At 47.0% G+C, this 18,469-nt stretch overlaps 2 protein-coding genes across 2 annotated transcripts; both read left to right on the forward strand.

Moving 5' to 3' along the window:
- LOC110432802 (extensin-like) lies at nt 894-1,433 on the forward strand. Its single transcript, XM_021453636.1, has one exon. It carries the CDS (start codon nt 894-896, stop codon nt 1,431-1,433), a length of 540 nt encoding a protein of 179 aa, XP_021309311.1.
- On the forward strand, nt 12,558-15,648 carry LOC8078573 (ricin B-like lectin R40C1). Its single transcript, XM_002461184.2, has 6 exons — nt 12,558-12,925; nt 13,035-13,157; nt 13,290-13,940; nt 14,087-14,209; nt 14,909-15,137; nt 15,300-15,648. Coding segments are annotated over exons 1-6 (1,305 nt in total). The 5' UTR covers nt 12,558-12,748; the 3' UTR covers nt 15,302-15,648.

Here is an 18,469-nt window from a genome sequence, read left to right on the forward strand (position 1 = left end):
GGGGGCCGAGTTAAAAAAATTAGAAAGTTTGGAGCAAGTTGTGACGTCGGATGTTTAAAATCCACACATCTCCACATATGATATATGTGATATCACATGTGGAGATGTCTGGATTTTAGACATCCGACGTCACAACTTGCTCCAAACTTTTTTATTTTTTTACCTCGGCCCCCACATGCAATAACAAGACACATCAACAAGTTTCGTGATTTTCGGACTTTGTTTTAATTTTATATAATTTAAATACACTTTCCTCGCGAGTATAATCTCATGTTATGATAATATGATGCGCCAAAATACATGCAACTTCCTACATACGGCCTCGACATATCCTAAATTTTATGAATCTTATTTTTCGAATAACCGAATTATATTATCTCATGTACCTGTAGTTCAATTTTACATTATTCGGAAAAATTAAACGAAATGAAAAAAATTAAGTAAATATAGTTTATAAACTCAAAATTGTGCCAAAATTTGAAATATAAAATTATTTACTGTATCAAGTGCACACAAAAAAAATATAGCCAAAAAACAAAAAATAAATAAAATAATTTACCGGGAGCTTAGTTTGGCTCCCGGCAAAGTCTTCTTTGCGAGGAGCCACGTCAGAGACACCCGGCAAATTTTTTTTAAAAAAAAATTAAAAACTCTTTGCCGGGTGCCTCCGGGTCCGACACCCGACAAAGGTTTGACCTAAGGCCCAAAAAGAGCCGGCAGCCGGCGTGGCTGGCCGGTCACACGCGCCCGCCCCTGCCCTAACCCTGCCTCCGCTCCCTGTGCCTTGCCCACCGCCGCCGCCGCCGGGCGCCTGGCTCCGCTCCCCACGTGCCCCACGCGCCCCACGCGCCGCCGGCCTCCGCTCCACGCGCCCCACCCTGCCTCCGCTCCCCATGCGCCCCACGCGCCGCCGGCCGGCCACGCGCCCCCACGCGCACCGCGCGCCGCCGGCCACGCGCCCCCACGCGGCCCAGCGCGCCCTACGCACCGCCGGCCACACGCCCCCACGCGCCCCAGCGCGCCCTGCGCACCGCCGGGTGCTTGGCCCCCGCTCGCCGCCGGCCACCTGCTCCCCCACGCGCCGCCGTCCGCCCTGCTGCCGGCGCCATCCAGCGCGCCCTGCTCGCCGCCAGCCGCCTGCGCCTCCCTGCGCGCCGCCCCCCCACTCCGCGCGCCTCCCTGCTGCCCACACTCTGCGCAGCAGCCCCCCCACGCATCGTCGGCCGCCGCTAGTGCGTCACCGGCCAAATCCACACTCCACGCGCCTCTGCTCGCCCGCCCGCGCGCAGCCGGCTAGCTGCCTGCCCACGTGCCCGCTTGCGCGCTGCTCGCCTCCCGCCCGTGCTCCTTCAGCCCCAGTGGCCGACGCCCGCGCCGTTTCTGCTCGGCAGCAGCCGCGACCAGTCTTGCCTCTCTCGCCGCCCCTGGATTGAACCACCCATTGTTCCCGTGCTGCTGCAGTCATCCCCATCGTCGTTGTCAGCCTTCGCTTTTGCCATTTTTGCTGTCAAGGTAAATCCTACCCTTGTAGTGTGGCGTTAGTAGTGTAGTTAGTAGTGTTAGTAGTAGTGTAGTTAGTAGTTTATTTTCATTTTGTTATACTACTTCAATATTTTCATGTGCATAGAAAGAGAACTAAAGTACATGGCTCCTCTTGATATATTGGTGGATGTTGGCCTTCGTGCCCATGTTTGGTATATATATATATGTGGTTGTTGGCCTTCGTGCCATATTTAGTATATATGTGGTTGTTGGCCTTCGTGCCATGTTTTTTTTGCAGGTTTTCAAACCTCTCCGTGCAGGGAAGGTGCTGCCGAAATTTTGAGTCGACACTAACCATTTTTGCCCTTTTTGCAGGAGGACCTGTGGAAGGGACTCGGCTACCCTGATCGTCTTCGTCGGCACTGCGGGTCTTCCTGCACCGCGTCAACTCTCCACTGCACCGGCTCTTTACCGCCCCGCTAGCCGGACCTCACCTCCACCTTAGGTATATCCCCTCTATCCGTATGTGGTCTTTGGTCGCGTAACCTAGTTAGGTGTCTCCCGTTCGAAAGAGATACGGTCAGAGATATGTGGACCTTTGCATATCTGTGACTGTATCTCTTTCGGATTGTCCATATATTTTGGACAGCCTGCGGATGCGTAGTTGAGGATAGTTTTCATGCTCCGCTCCGGTTCGAGATGGTGTTTCGACATTGCCTTTCTGTTGTTCTTCGGATACACACTCTCCTTTGCAGGACGTGTATCGGGAGAACAGCGGGGAGGTGCTGTCGAAATTCCGTCTCGAATAGGAGTGTAGCATGAAAACTTACCTCAACTACACATCCGCAGGTGGGATTAGGACCTATCCTCACCTATTAGAGAGTAAGGACACCGCGTAGATGCAATATGTGGTCACCTGTTGTGATGTTATATATGCTAGAGGATGGAGGACCGTCAGTGGATGTACACGGGCCGAACAAGTCAAGGTGATGCCAGCTATGAATGGATGCAGAAGACCGATCGTTTCTTGAATCGTGCATTCGGCAAGGCCGCAAAATTCCCGAAAATGGCTTTGTGTCCCTACAGCAAGTGTGGTAACAGGAGAATGCTAGACAAGGAACTCATGGGTACACATCTGCACAAGAATGGGTTTACCTCGAACTACACCCGATGGGTCCATCATGGTGAAGCGCATCGTATGAGAGAGGAGGTGGTGAGACAACGCGTCGAGTCTTTCGATGCTGATGTCGGGGTAGCAGATATGGTAGATGACGTTCACCAAGCACAGTTTGTTGAAGGACGTGAGGAGACAGAGATGCAAGCAGTCGTAGATGCGTTCAAGTACATGATGGACTCAGCACAGAAACCCCTTCATGCTCATTCTGAGGTCTCTCAGCTCGATGCCATAAGTAGTTTGATGGGGTTGAAGTCCGAGTTGAACTGGAGTCGAGAAGGCTTCGATAAGGTGTTGACCGTTGTTGGCACCCTGCTTCCAAAAAACCACGTGTTGCCGAAGACCATGTATGAGGCGCACAAGCTCCTTAAAGCACTGAAGATGCCGTATGAGCAGATACATGCTTGTCCGAATGGATGTGTCCTATTTCGAGAAGAACTTAAGGAGGCAAAGTACTATCCGAAGTGTAAAGCCTCCAGGTTCCTAGAGGTAGAGTCTGGTGACAGTGGTGGCCAGAAGAGCCAGCTTAAGATACCTGCCCGAGTCCTACGACACCTTCCCTTCGTGCCGAGGATTCAAAGGCTATTCATGACTGAGGAAACTACGAAACAAATGACGTGGCACAAGAATGGCAAACGCTACCATCCTGACAAGATGGTGCATCCAGCTGATGGTGAAGCATGGGCTAGCTTTGATGACAAGCATCGTTTGAAATCCGATGAGGCTCGTAATGTACGTGTCGCGCTAGCAACAGATGGGTTCAATCCTTATGGCATGATGTCTGCCCCTTACACATGTTGGCCCGTGTTTGTTATCCCCCTCAATCTCCCCCCTGGCGTCGCTTTTCAACGACATAACGTGATCTTGACGTTGATAATTCCTGGGCACCCGGGGAGTAATATGGGTGTGTTCATGGAGCCCGTGATTGATGAGTTGATCAAATCTTGGAATGAAGGGGTTTGGACATACGACCGAGCTACAAAGGAAAGCTTCAAAATGCATGTCTGGTACCAGTACTCCATGCATGACTTCCTAGCATATGGGTTATTTTGCGCCTGGTGTGTTCACGGGAAGTTCCCGTGCCCAATATGCCAGGAAGCTGTGAGGTTCATTTGGTTGAAGAAGGGTGGAAAGTATTCGTCGTTCGATCAACATCATCAATTCCTAGATGACAACCATCCATTTCGACATGACACCAAGAATTTTAGGAAAGGTGTCGCAGTCATGGACCCTAGACCGCACTTGAAGACTGCTGCTGAGGTTTATGCTCAGATAGATGCTCTCGTGCCCAATGAAGAAGGTGGTTTTGTGGGATATGGTGAGCAACACATGTGGACTCATAAGTCCGGCTTGACGAGGCTCCTCTATTACAAGGACTGTTGACAGTCCTTAATGCTCACAATTAACCATCAACTAATCATAGAAAAGGATCCAAATGCAACCAACACCTAGACTTAGGGTTTTATCTGACAGAATTCCACAAGTTTTGGTGTTTGTCTATTTCTGCAGGGGGTTATCAGGAAATACAGAAGAAAGGCCCACACGTCGGGTTTACATAGAGATATTAACGTACCGCACAATTATCTACCATCTAGAAGAGTCCAGAAGCCACGGGAGCGAACGGAGACGTAACGGAGCCGGGCACTGGGCGCCCGCCCTCCCTTACTGGGCGCCCGCCCTCCCCCCTGGACCAAACAGAGTCCAATTCGCGGACAATGCTCCACCGACCTAATACTTCAAGGAAAACCACACGATCAATGTCGGTTTGATCCGACGGCCCAGATTCACTTGAAGGGACTATAAAACCAGACTCCCCTGGCCCCTGGAGATCATACCTCTTCTACAGAATCAAAGCTAGGGTTTCAATTCTTCATCCAAGTAGAGAGGATCCCTCTAGTTCTTCTAGTTCTACCTCTAGTTCATCTAGATCTAGTTCTAGTTCATCTAGTTCTAGTTCTAGTTCCTCTAGTTCTAGTTCTAGTTAGTTCTAGTTGTAATCTAGAAAATAGGGAGAGAGAAGAGGAGAGCGGAGGAGGAGCCGGATCTGTCGGATCTTCCTCAACATTGTACTTTTGCAGCAACTGGTTCGTTCTTCATCGTTCTCCAGGTTCTTCAATTCATAATTCCTGAGTTCTTTAATTACTTTTATTTACATTCAAGTTATTTATTGGATTCACGCTTGCATCAAGTGCTCTAGTCTTTATAACGCTAGAGTAGTAATTAATAGATTAGACGTGGTGTTTAGTCTTGCAATTACCTGGAATTGCACCCAATCCTACGGATTGTTGTGGTAGCCTTAGGGTAGTGACAGCCCTAACGGTCGACGTATTCCACCACGTTCGGATCGGTGTTTGTAGGACCGTAGTCAGACCTTCCTAGCCCCCTTCTCATCTCTTTCTGTGGTTAGTGCTCTGATGTCCCGATATAAATAATCTTTGAAGTAATTCTTGATTCTTAGATCAACTAGAGAACTCTCAGGAAACTTCCTCTCTTCTCACCAAAAACAATTATATAGTTATCCTTGGGCGATCTTGATTCTTAATTAGTACACTCACGTTCCCTGTGGAAAATCGATACTCTGGAATACTCCCGGGTGAAAGCTACATCGGTATCCGTGCGCTTGCGGATTTTTCTGTTTGCGTTTAAAATACCCAACAAGGACCTACTGCTGCCCCATACCATTGATGTAATGCACACTGAAAAGAATATCGCCGAAGCACTTTGGGCAACACTCATGGACACTGACAAGTCTAAGGACAACCCTAAGGCTAGAGTGGACCTGGAGACGTTATGCGATAGACCACAGCAAGTGATGCGGCCTCCTACAAACGGCAAGAACTGGAAAAGGCCTAAGGCTGATTTTGTCTTGAAACCTGAACAAAGGAGGGAAGTACTACGATGGATGAAGGCGTTAATGTTCCCTGATGGATATGCAACGAACCTAAGCAGGGGAGTGAACTTACTCACTATGCGAGTCAACGGGATGAAGAGTCATGACTACCACGTATGGATTGAGAGGCTTCTTCCGGCGATGGTACGAGGCTATGTTCCTGAGCATCTCTGGCTAGTGCTAGCAGAGTTGAGCTATTTCTTCCGCCAGCTTTGTGCCAAGGAGCTATCTCGGACCGTGGTTGCAAACTTGGAGAAAGTGGCACCTGAGTTGCTTTGTAAGTTGGAGAAGATCTTTCCACCTGGCTTCTTCTTGTCGATGCAACATTTGATTGTGCACCTCCCGTATGAGGCACGTATGGGGGGGCCCGTGCAGGGTCGTTGGTGCTATCCAATCGAGAGATGTCTAAAGGCCGTTCGCAAAAAATGTAGAAATAAAGCCAAAATTGAGGCTTCCATTGCAGAGGCTTCCATTCTAGAGGAGGTGACAAACTTCACACAACTATACTACACGGAGAACCTTCCTAGCATGCATAATCCACTCCCTCGCTACAATGTTGACGAGAATGAATCCAACCTTAGCCTTTTCCAAGGGCAACTCGGTAAGTCAAGTGGATCAACCAATAAGAGGTTGGACAATGCAGAGTGGTGCACGATCATGCTATATGTGTTCCACAACCTTCCCGAGGTGAAGCCATCCATTGAGTAAGTTCTCAAAGCCTTCCCGAGGTGTTTCAATATGCCCTTACTATTTTGCATCCAACTGAATTCTCTCGTTTGCATAGGGAATTTATTCGTGTATCTTGGCATCAACCAAGGGAACCTACCCAACGCCAAACCGACACCCTTCTTTCACAGGGTCCGGGTGCAGGGAGGCCTGATTTCATTTCTTGGTTCAAAACAAAGGTATTGTCCAATTTACCTTGTATCTAGTCTGGCAATCTTTCCTTCTTTCACGTACTTAGTCTGGCAATCTTTCCTCGCGCTTGTAGGCCCAAACCGATGCAAGTATGAGTCAAGAGTTGAGACAGGTTGCAAATGGCTTTGATTATAAGGTGAAAGCTTATTCAGGTTATGATGTGAATGGATATCGCTTTCACACAAGAAGCTACGAGCAAACTCGGCCCCATCGAAAAACCACAAACAGCGGAGTTTGTACTCCCGGCACTGATGGCCAAGAGTACCATGGCATAATTGAAGATATCTATGAACTTTCATTTTATGGAAAGGAACCTCTTCGTCTTGTCATGTTCAAATGCCACTGGTTCAATCCTCAACTAACGAAACGGAGCCCTAATATTGGTCAAGTCGAGATTCGACATGATTCCATCTATCAAGGAAAAGATGTCTTCATTGTGGCAGATCAGGCCGTGCAGGTTTATTATTTGCCATACGCATGCCAAGACAACAAGGCTCTTCAGGGTTGGTCTATTGTGCACCAGGTATCACCACATGGTAGATGTCCTGTCCCAAACGATGAAGATTACAACTTTAACCCAAACACTTATGATGGAGAGTTCTATCAAGAGATGGGCTACAAGGGAGGTTGATGATAGACTTAACCGAGGCGATCGGAATGGAAGTAGACAATGAAAGGGTTAATGACGAGGAAGAAGGAGATGAGGTGCAAAATGCAAAGGACATAGAAATGCTTGAGCGATTACATTTAGACGATGACGATGAAGGCAACATTGAACCTTCAGACAATCTTGTTTATTTAGACAACTTTGATAGTGATGACGAGACATATGATCCAGATAATCCCAATAATGATGATTACTTCTAATACATGTAATACTATATTATTTTGTAATAATCATGTCTTGTTTGTTTCTTTTTAATACATCTATTTCTAATACATCTACTAATATGTCTTGTTTGTTTTTTTAATTGTAGGTGATTAAACAAAGATGGCGGGCGGCAGTGGGCCAAGGAACGTGAACTCGAGTTACCAGAGGCCACGTGAGGATGCTAGAGAGAACTCGTCGGATGAGAGGAGGCAGAGGCTTAGGAGGAGCAGCAGCGGCAGCGGTAGCGGCAGCAGGAGGGGTCGGCCTCCTCTAGCCAGGCCGCGCCCCGTGCTGGAGGAGGTGTGCCGTACCACGGACTCCTCGGGGGATGACCAGGTTGGGGCGACAGACGACGAGGGAGACACACTGGAGGACGGCGAGACTGCAGGTGGTTCCACTGCCACTGCTGCTGCCAAGCCCTACTTGCGAGGTCCCTCAAAACTCCCTGGGCCTCCGCTTCCTCCCCTACGCCCAGTGATTCGCCCCCAGGGGGACAGGTAACTAACTTTAGATTTAATCACAGCTACTTCATATAATGTCAGATAAACTAATAATGTTTGTTAATGACTTGTGTAGGCACTGGGAGGTTGTGTCGCCTGGTGACTCACGCAACCCCAACCACATCTTGGGGCTTATGTGTAGGCACTATTACCCTGGCATTGTCACACACAAGGGGACTGTGGGGCCGGCCAAAACATGGGACCACTACAAATCTGCCCCCGACACAGATTATGGAGACAAGCAGGAGCGGGTCAGGAGATAGTTTTGGGTAAGTCTTGTTTGCACAACTTTGATCAATACATCGTACTCATTTGACTTTTTTGACATGATGAATTGATACATTGTGTCTGTTTGCAGACTTTTTTCAAGTGTGAAGAGGGACAAGAGGAGAGGGCGGAGAAGAACTTGGTGAAATGTGTCAGGAAGCGCCTCTCTGACATGCACTATGAGGAGCGCATCACTTGCATCATCAAGTACTACGCCACGCGACTTGGTCAGAAAATCACCAAGGCACAGGCAAGACAAATGCTTCTCACCCGAGAGCAGTTCCTTGAGGTAAATGAAAATAATAATACTAATTCATTTTGAGATTAAGTATCTCTAATTGGTCATCTTATATCTCAAATTGTTTATGACATGCAGATGATTCCATGGTGGTGTGAGTCATATCGGGACTGCTGGGAGATGATTGTGGACAAGTGGTTCACAGAGGATTATATGCAGGAACACGAAGCCTGCCGGGAGCGTGCTTTGCAGGCGACAGGCCCCACACACCATCAAGGCAGCCAAAGCCTCGCCGCATACAAGCAAGCATGGGTACATAAATTCATTCTTAGTATTTTGATGCTTCATTCTGCATGTTTATTCTAATCATCTTGTTGTCTTTCTCACAGTCGGCGTCGCATGGTGGCCAGCCTTTGTCCACGTTCATGGCATATAGACTGGCCCGCAAGGGAAAGACGACTTCCGATGCCACCTTCAACCCGGATGACCCGCCCGAGTCATACAGCAATCCGAGCTCCCACACCCGCATCAGTTCCTATGCATCGGAGGCAAGGTCGGTCCATGGGCCAGAGTGGGATCCGAGCACCGACGACATTGATGGGTCGATGGTTATGAGGATCGGACAAGGCAAGAAGCATGGACGGTACTGGCTTGGTGATGGCACCTTTGAGTCCAGCTCTGTTCCCACCCTCTTCCAGATCCGAGCAGAGACCCCGAGCGGAGGCCCAGTCATACGCCAACGGCCGTCTCCTTCACAGCAGCGGGTCGATGAACTTAAGGTTTCTCCCATTTAACTGTCCATACATTGATGTTTACATAACTTAGATGCCTTTGCACCACTAAAACAGATGGGTTGAAATATTGCAGGCCGAGAATGAGAGGATGGCTCAGGAGCTGCGGGACCTGGCGGCGAGGACCGAGCTCGCCGAGCGGGAAAGAGAGGCTGAGCGGGCCGAGCGCGAAAGACAAGCCAAGCAGCTAGCGGAGATTACGGCGTTTTTGCAGAGCTTTGGGCAAGTCAACGGTGTAGCTGTGCCACAGTTCGCTCCACCGCCGCTACTTCTAGCTAGTCCTGTGAGTATGAAAACAAATTGCTTTGACTAGTGCTTTCATATTCTTTCATGACATAGAAGACTAAATTGACCACTCTCACACATGCAATCTCTTGTCCTTTATGTAGCCTCCGTCGGCGGGTTCAAATAACCCATCTCAGGCGCAAGCAGACGACGGCGCTTTTCCTTCACCGGGCACTCAGTTTTCCCCCACCTCTAGTTTGTTTCTCTTTTTCACGACTTGATGGACATGTGATGCACTGTGAACACTATCGACTTGTGATGATGGATATTGGAACTATTATGTTTGCGATGTCGTGTATGCATGTGAGATCATGTGTTTGTGATGTGATATATATGCCGGATTGAGTTTGTGATGAAATGGATGTGTGATATGTTCTGTTGGTGATATAAATATGTGTTATATTATGTTTGTAAATACAGAATCAAAAAAATAAAATAAAATAATAAAAATAAAGGCTTTGCCGGGTGCCAGCTTCAAGTTCCCAGATTTGCCGGGTGCCAGGGCTAGGACACCAGGCAAAGAAAATCTGGGAAAAAAATAAAAAAAATCTTTGCCGGGAGCCAAGAAGAAGACTCCCGGCAAAGAAATTATTAAAAAAAAATAAAAAAATCTTTGCCGGGAGCCTGCCCAGCAAACTCCCGGCAAAGAAATTATTGAAAAAGAAAATAAAAAAACTTTGCCGGGAGCCTGACCAGTAAGCTCCCGGCAAAGAAAATCTGGGAAAAAAAAATTAAAAATCTTTACCGGGTGTCGCTGACACAACTCCCGGCAAAGAAAGGACCGACGGAACCGGCGCCGTGACGGTCACTTTTCTTTGCCGGGGGCCGTGTTTACTCTCGGTAAAGTCTTTGCCGGGTGCCCGATAAAAAGCTCCCGGCAAAGAAATCTTTGCCGGCCGGATTTTTGCCGGAGGCTCTTTGCCGGGTGCAGCTCCCGGCAAAGGCTTTGCCGAGTGCAAAGTAGCCTTTGCCGGGAGTGTCCGGCTCCCGGCAAATCAGCCGAATCCTGTAGTGTAGCTAGCTAATTGCAATCTCCCATTTTGCATTGTAATCAGAAAATTACATGACATTCACCTAAAATTACATTTGTAGCTATAGTGAAATAGCGATGTAACAAGCAATGTAAGTATAGGCAAAATGCAAAAAGTAGTCTTCAATCGAAGAAGAGTACATAGGGAAACTCAAATTACAGTGATCATATATGTCTACATATGTGTATTCACCTAACTACTTCAACCCACCTTGTATTATTAGGCTCTCAGAAAAAGCTTATTAAACTCTAAAAAAGGTCTACTTAACTATCGTTATAGTTTGATTTTTCTTCTCGGACTACAACACCCGGAGCTCTGAAAACCATTCAAATTACTTCTCTACCTGTTTGAAATGGTTGCGTCCTTTTTTTAGCTAAGAAAATCCAACGATACTTCATAAAATTTTGAAACCACAAAAAAATATGTCTAAACTTTTAAAAAGTATGTAAATAAATCCTAGACATAGATTGCGATACAAAAATCCAAATAAAATATTTATAGCTCGTGAAGATATTTCTAGAGATAGAGTTAGATTTGAAATACTAAATGTTATCCCGTAATTTTTGCATCCTCACAAAAAATTGGAATCCTTCACGAGAAGATTTTTATATATACTTATTTAATATAATAAAATGGAACACCAAATGCGAGGGATAGTTTGGGATACGAAAAATCTAAATAAAATACTTAGAGTTCATGAAACATTTCTAGATATAGAAGTTAGATTTGGGATAATACACGATGTCCTTTAATTTTTGCATCCTCGGGAAAAGATTTGGAATCCTTTGTAAGAAGTTTTTGATATATATTTATTTAATATAATAGAATGGAACAATAAATGCTAGGGATAGATTGGGATACGAAAAATCTAAATAAAATATTTTGAGCTTGTGAAAACATTTCTAGAGATAGAGGTTAGATTTAGGATACTTAATGATGTCCCTTAATTTTCGCATCCTCGCAAAAAGATTTGGAATCCTTTGCAAGAGGATTTCAATATATATATATATATATATATATATATATATATATATATATATATATATATATATATTTGATATAATAAAATGTAACAATAAATGCTTGGGATAGATTGTGATACAGAAAATCTAAATAAAATATTTAGAGCTTGTGAAAACATTTCTAGAGATAGAGATTAGATTTGGGATACTAAATGATGTCCCTTAATTTTTGCATCCTCACAAAAAATTTGGAATCCTTCGCAAGAATATTTTGATATATATTTATTTAATATAATAAAATGAAACAATAAATGCTAGGGATTGATTGGGATATGAGAAATCTAAATAAAATATGTAGAGATCGTGAAAACATTTTAGATAGAAGAGGTTAGATGTGAGATACTAAATGTTGTCCCTTAAATTTTGCATCCTCGCAAAGATTTGAAATCCCTCACAAGAAGATTTCGAGACACACACACACAAATTGAACAATAAATGCTAAGGATAGATTGAGATACGAAAATATAAATAAAATATCTAGAGCTTGTTAAAACATTTGTAGAGATAGAGATTGGGATACTAATATTGTCTCTTAATTTTTGCATCCTCACAAAATTATTTGAAATCCCTCGCAAGAAGATTTTGATATGTAAATTTAATATACAAAATATTATTCTGAATACGAACGTTGCATTGAATGATCCTTCCATTCCATGTTCGCCACTTGGCAAAGACCACAAAAATTGATTAGTGTAGTGTATTATTTCCTTAGCATGGAAGAAATCGTTCGGTGCCTGCGGGCTGTGGGCACCGGACCGGATGACCGGACGGCAGCACGCATCCTTGGCACCAAACAAGCGTGGCAGTCCCACCGACAGGTGGGGCCACGCCTGCAACGGCGACAAGACCAAGAGCGTGACGCGGGTCGTCGGAGGCGCGCGCGCGCGCGTGTAAAACAAAAAACAACCCGCCGCGGGCGGCTCCGAGTCCGATCCGGCGCTCTGGCTGCAGACGGTAGCTGCTGGCTGGTACGTTGAACGTGCAGCGTGGGTAGGTAGGCTGTGCGGACTTGAGAGATCGAGAAGACGTGCATACCTGCTGGGACAGGGGGCTGCTGCTCATTAGGCAGAGATAGAGATAGAGACGCTGCAGGGCAGGTCTGGTCTGCTGCTGATAGAGTGAGCAGCCGGCGGTGCAGACCACGCAGGCCCGCCGAGCGCGCTATAAAACCCGAGGCAGTGGGCGAGGCCATCCATCCATCCTCGGATCGGTCGATCAGCCGGTCCGTCGTCGTCCCAACCTCCATCCCTCGATCAGCTTCTGGAAAATTAAGGAAAGCATGTTCGGGCACCACCACCACCATGGCCACGGCGGGCACGGCCAGGCCCCGCCGCCACCGCCGCCGCATGAGCAGACGCTGTACAAGATCTTCTGCCGCGCCGACGAGGCGTACTGCCTCACGGTGCGCAACGACACCGTCGTCCTCGCGCCCACCAACCCTCGCGACGAATCCCAGGCATGCATGCTAGCTATTGCTTTATTATTCTCTTATAATTCTCTGTCATGGATATATCCATCATGGTGGTCATATATGGATCCGGCCGGCGCGCGGTGTGCTTGTGCAGCACTGGTACAAGGACATGAGGCACAGCACCAAGGTGAAGGACGCGGAGGGCCAGCCGGCGTTCGCGCTCGTCAACAGGGCCACCGGCCTCGCCATCAAGCACTCGCTCGGCCAGTCCCATCCTGTAAGCTAGTCCGCCGCCCGCCCGCCCGGGCGTCGATCGTTCGTTCTCATGCGATGCGATGCGATGCGATTCGATCGTCTCTCTCACCCACCGGGCATGCACCGTGTTATGTACGTATATACTTATTTGCAGGTGAAGCTGGTGCCCTACATCCCGGACTACCTGGACGAGTCGGTGCTGTGGACGGAGAGCCACGACGTCGGCAAGGGCTTCCGCTGCATCCGCATGGTCAACAACATCCACCTCAACTTCGACGCCTTCCACGGCGACAAGGACCACGGCGGCGTCCACGACGGCACCACCGTCGTGCTCTGGGAGTGGGCCAAGGGACCCAACCAGAGCTGGAAGCTGCTGCCCTGGGGCGACGAGGCCTACAACGCGCCGCGCGCACCACCAGGAGGGCCGTACCCACCGCCTGCAGCCCAGCCGGAGCCAGCCTACGGCGGGTACCGGCCCCCGCCGGGCGGCCCAGCTGCCGGTGGCTACGCGCCGCCACCACCAGGGCCGTACCCACCGCCTGCACCCCAGCAGGAGCCAGGCTATGGCGGGTACCGTCCCCAGCCGCCTGTGCACGAGCCTGGCTACGGCGGCTACCCGCCGGCTCCGGGCAACCCTGCCCCGGGGTACGGGCCCCCCGCCGGGTACGGGTACGGCAACCTGCCTCGCGTGCTCGCGTCTGAGCCCACCGTGCGCGTCTTCTGCAAGGCCGGCGACGGGTACAGCCTCACCGTCAGGAACGGCACCGTGTGCCTGGCACCAACCAACCCCAGGGACGAGTTCCAGGTACGTACTACTACTGCAACAAGATCGATGCTCTATGATATGTCATGATAAGATCCTAGTTAACAGCTATATATAGGATGATCATCTCTGATCGATTGATGACTACTAATGTACGGAGGAGTAAAATGTGGTGGTTATTCGTGTAGCACTGGGTGAAGGACATGAGGCACAGCACTCGCATCAAGGACGAGGAAGGGTACCCGGCGTTCGCGCTGGTGAACAAGGTCACCGGCGAAGCCATCAAGCACTCCCTGGGACAGAGCCACCCGGTACGAACGATCCATCACTCATCAGTTTTCACTTCACCTAACCAACCAATGCATACACTGGAAAACTGCTTTCAAACAATCTTGCGTGCGTGCGTGTGTGCAATGCTATGCAATGCAACTTTCTTTGTTTTGTCAGTTCAGTCAGTCAGTGAGTCAGTCAATGTAGTTGTTGCCACGTACCTGTCTACTTTCCTGATCGATCAATGGGCGTCGTCACACCGTGTTGAACTTTGCTTGTAAGGCCTTGTTTAGTTCCGAAAAGATTTCGGATTTCGGTACTTTAGCACTTCCGTTTGTTTGTGACAAATATTATTTAATTATGGACTAACTAGGATCAAAAGATTCGTCTCACGATTTCCAGCTAAACTGTGTAATTAGTTTTTGCTTTCGTCTATATTTAATGCTTTATGCATGTGCCATAAGATTCGATGTGACGGGAAATCTTGAAAACTTTTTGCTTTTTGGGGTGAACTAAACAAGGCCTAAATTAGGAGGAGTAGATAGTAACGACATTATTGAAGCAATGCTATTACTATGTACTCCTAAGTAGGTAGTCCTATGTGTGTGTATTTTCAACTGATAGCTAGCTGTAACTCCATCCTATCTTGAATAATTCTTGATGCATGTATCTGACGGATGGATGGGTACGTGATCGAACATATATGGGCATATGAATTGACATGGATCCATCGTCTGCAGGTTCGTCTGGTGCCCTACAACCCTGAGTACGTGGACGAGTCCGTGCTGTGGACTGAGAGCCGCGACGTCGGCCACGGCTTCCGCTGCGTGCGCATGGTGAACAACATCTACCTCAACTTCGACGCCTTCCATGGCGACAAGGACCATGGCGGCGTCCACGACGGCACCACCGTCGTCCTCTGGGAATGGGCCAAGGGCGACAACCAGCGCTGGAAGATCCTGCCCTGGTGTAAGTGTTTCATCAATAATATACAAGTTGCCTTCCAGTCCATTTCGTCAGAGTTGAACAAACAGCACATCCGTCTTCGGATGCTCCGATCCGTTGGCAGTTTATGTCTTCGGATGCTCCGATCTTTACATTGACTAGTTTTGTACTATTACGTGTATGCAGAGATATGAAGCCATCCAATCGCGGCGTTGAGAAGATCGACCGGAGAAACTTTACCTTGCTGCCGTCTCCGTCCTCCGCTCCATGTCGTTGATCGAGTCGTTCTAGTTATTATCTTTCTGTTTTCGCGTCGGTTCCTGAATGAACAGTAATAATATAGGAGTACTAGTTGTTGTCCATCAGCGTGCGACCATGTCTGAATCTGATCGTATCTTGCTGGTTGCGCGCTGCTGCTACTTCTCTGTTTGGTGTTCTGAAAGACTTTCGAGTATGTTGATGCTGAGTTTCATTCAGACTTTGAGTGATTCTGAGTTTCTGATGAGGAATCGATCTACCGAGCTGCATTGCTGCATTTTGATATTTCGCGCGTGCAATGAACCGTGCCAGCTCCTCCTCTCCCCTGCTAGTCCCTACAACAGCAAACCACCACTAGTACTTACTTGTTTTTTCTGCCCATGACAACTACGTCGACGACTGCTAACGGACTAAACGATGCTGTTGGTACTTATTGGTACAGACAGTACATGTTAGTCAGTTTCCATGCCACGCGTACGTCGCTGTATTGTTCGGACATACGGAGTACAGCCAATTCTTAACGCCGAAGCCTACCAAGCACGTCTTCGCAGGTGGAACTAACAAAGCAGATGCATTATAATCTCCAGGCAAACAAGAAAGAAAAGCATGGTAGAACATAACAAGAGTCGGTGAACGATACACGCTGAAAAACATTTTGTGCGTGCTGTCAAATGAACTGAAAGCACCTGAATTTTGCCGCCTTTCTAAAAAAAATGAACTGGACGACGGTTTACATTTGGATATCGACAGGAGAGCAGATGAGATCATGAGGCTGTGTTTTCCTTTTCCCAGGTCAGCAGAGTTGTTGGTGCTATTCAGATGCCAGTCAAAACAGCCTTTAATTCACCTAATCTAATCACACCAGCTGGAAAACCAAGTCTAACATTACTAGCTGTACTAGGCCGGTGGTGTCGTTCATTCACGTCTCGTTTACAGGTTAGGCACCAAGAGTTCTAAGGCCTGTTTAGATCCTAAATTTTTATATCCCAAAATTTTTGATTGTAAATTTTACATTCAAATAGTAGGCCTTGTTTAGATGCGATTTTTTTTTGGATTTTGCAACTGTAGCACTTTCGTTTGTTTGTAGCAAATATTGTCCAATTATAAACTAACTAGGATCAAAATATTCGTCTCGCGATTTACAAGCAAACTGTGTAATTAGTTTTTATTTTCGTCTATATTTAATGCTTCATGCATGTGCCGTAAGATTCGATGTGACGGGAAATCTTGAAAACTTTTTGGTTTTGGGATGAACTAAACAAGGCCACCTAAGTATTTTGTTGATGTGACAATGTAGTTATTGAAGAGAGAGAGTAAAAATCATAGAAACTGGTCTAAGATAGAAACCATGTCTACACAAAATCCAAGACATGAAGTGATATGATTGGCTAAGAATGGAAAGAGAATGAATATGATTGGTTATAAAAATATTCTATAGAAAATATCCATTCGGACCATAGTTTCTATATATAGTGTCTATAAAAATTAATGAATGAGTATAGAAACTATATGTAGTTTCTAGTATTGAGAGTGCCCTACACCCAAAAAACCCAAAACTTTTCAAAATTCCCCGTCACATCGAATCTTGCGGCACATGTATGAAACATTAAATATAGATGAAAACAAAAACTAATTACACAGTTTGTCTGTAAATCACAAGACGAATATGTTAAGCCTAGTTACACTATAATTGAACAATGTTTGTCAAATAAAAACGAAAGTGCTACGGTATCAAAATCCAAAAAGTTTTTGAATCTAAACAAGACTAGTACACAAGTTCGGAACTGTTAATATATTGCAATATGGTGCATTGTAAAAGTTCTCGTCATTCTTCAAACTTCAAAGTACAACACACATTGATGTCAACTTTCACCCCAGGTCATGGACGCTCCATAGAAGGAAAATTTCAACAGGGATTGAACCCTTCATTCGACCTGGAACACATGAAGCTATTCCAGTACAAAATTTTATCCTCCAAATCTTTTATCCTGAGGGTAAAGCCTATTCTATCACGAAGATACAACAAGACCCTAATAAAGAGATAGGCACACATTTCCCTTTAAAGATGAGCAACGCGCCGGGCCGGCCCAGCACGAGCCTATGCTAGGCACGTCCCAATAGGGCACGGACCCGTATGGCCCGTGTGCCACTGGGTCGTGCCTTCATAGGCCACCGTGTCTGCCTGACGGCCTAGACACGACACGTGGGCTAATTTTCAGGTTGGGCTAGCCCGAAAAGCACGAGACCCAATAGCCCTTCGGGCCGACCCATAGCCCGCTATATGAAAAACACCAAATTTAATACAGAATTTAACAAAGCATAAATAAATCACATTCAAGTCATAGACATTGATACTTCACAATTCACATAACACAATATACTCACAGATCATATTTGACATGGCAAAAGTCACAAGTTTCACAAGTCATAGAACTTGATATTAAGTTTCATAAGTTTCTGATATCGAGCCGACACCGTGTCTGCTGTTAAAAGTGGGTCGGGCCTTGCTGCCCGGCTGGCCGAGGGTCGGCCCAAGCATGGCCCGCTACGTGATTCGGGCCGGCACAGGCACGGTTGGAGCAAGCTCTTCCAGCATAGAGCAAGCGTTGTGATCCAAGCATTGACAGGGAGATCGAGGTCATTTGGCAGCGCATGCCAATGTCTAGCCAAGCAAAAAACTACCTGATCTGCACACCACCGTCACCGTCCAAATGAACCCTGCCAAGCATTGCGAACAGATTGGAGCAAGCTCTTTTCTTGCATCAACAGAGTTGTTGGTCCATGCACCCATTGGATTGGTAACAAAAGGCTAGCCTTCACCTAATCACACGGCGACAGTCGGGTTTACCATGCATTATTACACCTCCTCGTGACGTGTCGTACGACCTTTCCCAACGCGTTCTAGAGTCCAGACCTCTCATTTAGTAGTACAAGACAACAAATTCCACCTACTCCCACTTATAGAAACTAGCTGGAACAGTAATGACAGAACAAGCTGAAAGGACTCTGTGGACAACCACTGCAGCCTCCTCAGCCCTGTGGACAACGAGACGAAAGAAACTGCTTGCACCAACCAACGTTAATGTTCTAGTTGGACT

The sequence above is a fragment of the Sorghum bicolor genome, chromosome 2, assembly GCF_000003195.3.
Source record: "Sorghum bicolor cultivar BTx623 chromosome 2, Sorghum_bicolor_NCBIv3, whole genome shotgun sequence".
In the NCBI taxonomy this organism is placed as follows: domain Eukaryota; kingdom Viridiplantae; phylum Streptophyta; class Magnoliopsida; order Poales; family Poaceae; genus Sorghum; species Sorghum bicolor.

Excerpts from the sequence above, each read along its gene's own strand:
- LOC110432802 (XM_021453636.1), top strand. The coding sequence starts at position 894 with ATGCGCCCCACGCGCCGCCGGCCGGCCACGCGCCCCCACGCGCACCGC.
- LOC8078573 (XM_002461184.2), top strand. The coding sequence starts at position 12,749 with ATGTTCGGGCACCACCACCACCATGGCCACGGCGGGCACGGCCAGGCC. Across the intron at positions 13,941-14,086 it reads ACCCCAGGGACGAGTTCCAG|CACTGGGTGAAGGACATGAG; the intron begins GTACGTACTACT and ends TTATTCGTGTAG. Across the intron at positions 14,210-14,908 it reads CCCTGGGACAGAGCCACCCG|GTTCGTCTGGTGCCCTACAA; the intron begins GTACGAACGATC and ends CATCGTCTGCAG.